A 5,748-nucleotide genomic window follows, 5' to 3' on the forward strand; every position below is an offset into this window, starting at 1 on the left:
ATGTTGACTTTTTGTTGACTTTTTCAGTGCCTTTTCTCTGACTTCTCGTCGACTTTTCGTCGACTTCTCGTTGACTTTCATTGACTTTTTTTGACTATATTTGACTTTTTTGACTTTTTATTTGACTTTTTGACTTTTTTTGACTTTTCAAATGACTTTTTGACTTTATCTTGACTTTTTTCTTGACTTTTTTAATCGCGTACACCTACTTTTAAGAGTGGTGTACCCCTCGAATTATACAATGAAACCAGATAGTATAGCTATACCTTAAAACCACTGGTAAAACAAAGGCGCTAAACAGGTGATGAATACAAACCACTTCGTAAGTTGTTCCCTGTGTAGTGATATATTTTGCTACTTCACTCATTGTGGTAATACTAGGATTGAAAACAAAACTCCTTGTTGATTTAATTTCACGCCTGTTGACAAACTTTGCGCATGTCAGTATTATCCGATCAGACTTTGGACTTGCGCATGATTTTTGTGTAAATTGCTTCTTTTTGTTCTAAGCTCCGTTAAAATTGCTTGTAGAGAAAAGATGACTTGGCTCCTTTTTCCAAAATGACAAATGGAGTCAAGTTGACTTGGCTCTTTTTGCGATTTCTCCTCCAAAAAGTCAAGTTGACTTAGCCCCTTTTGCCAATTTTCCAATGACTTAACTCTAAATTCTCATCATGCGAAAAGAGTCAAGTCAACATGTCTCAACATTTCAATGACGGTAAAAAGAGTCAAGTCCTGTATCTCAGTAAAGGAGAGTGATATTGAAAAACTTCAAAATGCCAGTGACATCATTGATAGAAGTGTATTCTATCTGCATCATAAATTTTTTGAAAAGTTATGTGCAAATAGTTTTTTGCGTTTCCTGAAAACCTTGGTTTTTGGACTTAGCCCCTTGTTCCGCTTCACAGCAGATCTACACCCGGCGGGTACTTTGCGCACCGGCCTCTACGCCCCCAACGGCTCCGCTCTCCACCAGCCTCAAGTTTTCTGGGTGAGTCCAGGTTCAACATCAACATGTCGGACGATTATCCACGTTTCGACCTGGCTCACCCGGAGCTGCTAGAAGCTTTCATACGCGACCTGAAGCTGCATTTCGATGCCAAAGGCGTAATAACTGATACGCAGAAGAGAGGCATCCTCTACAAGGCTATTTGCGTCGAAACCAGGCGATACCTGGGGGAGTGGCTTCATCCAAGCACGATAGAGCGGGAGACTTTCGCTGCTATCGTGGAGGCACTTCAAGGGAACATCAAGCCTACAATCAACCAGGGAGTGTTGTTCAATGAGTTTGTTTGTCGATTCCAAAAGGAGGGAGAGTCTGGAGGCCAGTATGCTGCTGCTCTTCGTTCGATGGTGGAGGGCCTCGCCTTGGGCTGGCATGCAGACCGCATAGCGCTCTTTCAGCTCAAGAGGGGCTTGCGGGATTCATCTCTGCAAAGGCGTCTCTATAGGGAGCAGGAATGCACCCTTCAAGAAGCCAAGATCATAGTGAACTCATCTGAAGTTAGCAAGCGCTGCATTCAATTTGTCAACACGCTCACCGCCGAAGTCCACGCTGTCAACTTCAACAACAAACCGCGGGACAACGGTGGTCGAGGCAGTGGCGGCGGAAAGAAGAAACCGAATGCAACTGGAAACTTGACTTGTTTTCGTTGTGGGGAGGCAGGTCACTCTGTAAGAAGATGTGGTTTAGGTTACAACAAGTGTAAATGTGCTGGCTGCGGGAAGGTTGGCCATTTAGAAAAGGCTTGTCGCTCGAAGAAGTCAAATAACTCTGCTCTTACTAATTATTTGTCTGCACAGCCGCCTCAGTCCTCCCAGCCCAGCACTTCTAATGTAGTTGTACCTCCTGCCTGCAGACCCTTCAATCCTTTTGCTGAGCTGTTTCAGATCCAGTCTCATCAAATGTATGATCCGGAAGATGACCCTGTCTACCTTACCTTGTTGGTCAACGGGAGACCCATCACCATGCAATTTGATGATGGGGCCCAGAAGACCGTCATCGCAGAGGCCACCTTCCGCCAGCATTTTGGAACTGCTATGGACACCAAGATGTCTCCAGTAGAGCTGTTCGCCTGGGGTTGTGACACTCCACATGCAACTGGATCAATGGTTGAGGTATCAGTCACCTTCGGGGGTAAGACTTTTAAGTTACCTCTGTTAATCAGTCCTGTTGATCCTAAGCGCTCGCCAACTCTACTTGGGAGAAACTGGATCCGGGCCTTCTGGGGAAGGAACTTCCTTCGTGAAGCTCTTCAAATTGAGAAGTACTCCATCAATGCAGTCGAAGTTCAAGCTGCCAGGGTGGTGGCTCCTCCAAGACCTCAACAACTCTCTCCTGTCAACATTGGCGCTTGGGCATCAAAGTTTCCGTGTGCTACAGGTACTGGTACAGGAAGGTACAATGGCCCTCCGGTACATCTTCATCTCAAACCAGGGTCAAAGCCTAAGTACCAACCTGCCCGCTCTATACCTTTTCCCTTGACCACCAAGTACAATGAGGCAGTGGATCGCAACATCAGCGCTTCAGTCTGGATCCCAACTGAAGTCTCAGCTTGGGCTAGCGGGCTTGTTCCCGTTCAGAAGAGGAATGGAGAGTTGAGGCTGTGTGCCGATTATAAAAGTACTCTGAATCCAGCATTGCATAATGATTCTTACTGTTCCCCAACGGTTTCAGAGGTTCTAGCTGCTGCTTCAGGTGCCAAGATATTCGGAGAATTAGACTGCAAGGAGGCTTATCTTCAGATACCTGTGGACGAAGAAAGTTCTATGCTGATGGTAGTCAATTCCAAACGAGGCCTCTTCCGCCCCACCACCCTCCAGTTTGGCGTCAAGACAGCGCCAGCTATCTTCCAGCGTATCATGGATGGTCTTTTGGGTAAGCTGGAGGGCGTGGTGGCATACCAGGACAATGTCTATATCTTTGCATCAAGTTTTCCTCAATATGTGTCTCGCCTTGAAAATGCTCTTCTGGTTCTGAGTCAAGCTGGTTTGAGGTTAAACACTGAGAAGTGTACCTTCATTACCGATTCTTTGGAGATCTTAGGATTCCTCGTGGACGCCAAGGGCATTCATCCAACTCAAGAGAAGTGTCAAGCCATTTTGGACGCCCCCGTACCAGCTGACGAGAAAGCCTTACAATCTCTGTTAGGAATAATATCCTTCTACAGTAGATTCTTCAAGGGGAAGGCCACCATATTGGAACCCTTACACCGCCTTCTGGATAAAGGCGCTTCGTTTCAATGGGGCAAACCCCACGAAGAGGCGTTACTGGCAGTCAAGGCGCAGCTAACCTCAAAGGCAGTCTTGGTCCACTACAGTTTGAAGATCCCTCTAGTTTTAGCTGTGGATGCCTCCCCTGTCGGGGTAGGTGCAGTATTGAGCCACTGTACGAAGAATTCCCAAGGTGTAGAAGAACATGCTCCAATCTGTTTTGCATCTCGGACCCGTTCCAAAGTAGAACGAAACTACTCTCAGCTGGACCGGGAAGCATTGGCAATTATATTTGGAGTGTCCAAGTTTCATCAGTATGTTTTTGGTCGTTCTTTTCAGATCCTGACTGACCACAAACCGCTGTTGCCACTGTTGGGAGCTGAGGCTCAGATTCCAGAGCATCTTTCTCCTCGTATGATCAGGTGGGCGCTGAAACTTAGTGCTTATGATTATGTTCTACTGCACAGGCCAGGCAGCAAGATGGGGAACGCGGATTATCTCAGCCGATGCCCTTTGCCTTGTGAGGATGCTGAGATGGAGCCTGTGGGCATTTTCCTCCTGGAGGCTCGGAGTTGGTCACCCATTGGCGCAAAGGACATTGCTAACGCCACCTCCGCCGACCCCCTTCTGAAACAGGTAACACATTGGGTGAAGTTTGGTTGGCCTCAATCTGTTCCAGAAGAAGCGAAACCCTATTACCAGAAGAGGGATGAGCTATCTATGATGAAGGGCTGTCTCCTCCGAGGCTCTTGTGCTGTTGTGCCACCTGCTCTGCAAGACATCGCTTTGAGGCTGGCGCACTCCCTTCACTTTGGGATTGCCCACACCAAGGCAATGGCTAGGTCCCTGATCTGGTGGCCAGGGATGTCCCGGGAGCTGGAGAAGGAGGTCACGGCGTGCGAGGAATGCCAGAAGAACGCCAGTGCTCCTCCAAAATCTTCGTCAACTTGTTGGCCAGCTGCTCGTGAAGTTTGGGAAAGAGTCCACCTTGACTATGCTGGCCCTGTCGAGGGACACTACCTTCTGATTGGAATTGATGCTCACAGCAAATGGCCCGTTGTAAAGGTGGTAAATAATCTAACTGCTGCTACGTTGATCACTCATGTAAGATACATCTTTTCAGATTTTGGTATACCCTGTACTATTGTGAACGACAACGGTGCTCAATTGGTATCCAAGGAGTTTGAGCAGTTCCTTCTACACAACAACGTTCGCCACGTCATGTCTCCACCTTGGCATCCAGCGTCCAACGGGTTGGCGGAAAGGGCTGTCCGGTCTGTGAAGGAGCTCCTGAGGAAGTTCACCGAAGGGGATTTCCACGCCAGGCTGGCTAGGGTGCTCCACTCTATGAGGAATCGTCCTTCGTCAGCCAATGGCGTTTCTCCAGCCGAAGTGATGTTCTCAAATCGGCCTTCAAGGTCTCCTCTCCGGCGCCTTCACCCGGACAGCTGGCCAACTCTTACTTCGACAGAACCTCCTCTCCAACCAGGCACTCTGGTCTGGGCACTAAAAAGGGTAAGAGGTTCCACTTCCTGGGAGGCTGGGTTTCTTAAGGAGGCTTTAGGTTGCAGGGTCTACGTGGTGCAACTCAATGACGGCTCCATCTTGAGGGTCTCGGTGGACGAGGTGCGCAGGAGGCTGACGAAGGAGGACGATGAGAGCGGCCGCCCACCCATTCCGACTTCAGAGCCAGAGGGGCTGCCTACCGGCACGGAGTTACCATCTCGGCAGCCTGTGGTTCCACCAACTACGCCGGTGGTGACACCTGAGACACCGGTGCAGGAGCAGCCCAAGACTCCCCCGCCCACTACAGCGGATCAGGAGCAGCCCAGGACTCTCGATGAGGTCGTGGACTTCATTCCGGATCAGCAGTTCCTTGCCAACGCTGATAAATCTCCAGAAGAGTCTGAGGACGATCAGCATGAGACGGCTTCTGTGGATTCTCATGAGACCGGGACCCCTCCTCCTGTCCTATCTCCTCAAGGTACAGTCCTACACGACTCTATTCAAGGAAGCCCGTCCAAGGACACTGAGTCTCCACGAGGACGTGGGCGAGGCCGCCGGGCACCAGGACGCCCTCCAGGATCAAAGAACGTCACCAAGACAGGTCGTCAGCCTTTGGTCACACGCTCCGGCCGTATTTCTCAGGCCCCAACACATTGGGACCCTTGGTCATAATTGCCCCCGGCCGTGAAATCCTTTGTTATCACCCATTCATCCTTCATTCCCATCTAGTCATCAATTTTTTTTTTATTGTCATCATGTCATTCGTTTTTTTTACTGTTCACCCCCATAATTATTTTTTTTATGTTATCAACTTTCAACATTTTGCAGCATTTCCTTGTGCCAACATTGTTTGCCACTTTGCAGGCGGCTTCATTGTTAATTTTCTCAATGCCGTCAACACACTAATGTTAGCATCTTTGGACCCCGCAGCATTTTAATGTTGTTTGTTTTCTCATTCTAACTACGCTGCTTTTCTAGAGTCATTAAAAGGCACCAGGTTTTCGGCCCTTTACTTTTCTTTTAAATTAC

At 48.6% G+C, this 5,748-nt stretch overlaps 1 protein-coding gene across 1 annotated transcript; it reads left to right on the top strand.

The window, feature by feature from the left end:
- The first annotated feature begins 1,014 nt into the window (after positions 1–1,014).
- On the top strand, positions 1,015–5,391 carry LOC113213921 (uncharacterized). The gene has a single exon (XM_026433147.1). It carries the CDS (start codon positions 1,015–1,017, stop codon positions 5,389–5,391), a length of 4,377 nt encoding a protein of 1,458 aa, XP_026288932.1.
- The last annotated feature ends 357 nt before the right edge of the window (positions 5,392–5,748 follow it).

The sequence above is a fragment of the Frankliniella occidentalis genome, unplaced genomic scaffold (genome assembly GCF_000697945.3).
Source record: "Frankliniella occidentalis isolate FOCC.00 unplaced genomic scaffold, Focc_3.1 Scaffold4885, whole genome shotgun sequence".
NCBI lineage: Eukaryota > Metazoa > Arthropoda > Insecta > Thysanoptera > Thripidae > Frankliniella > Frankliniella occidentalis.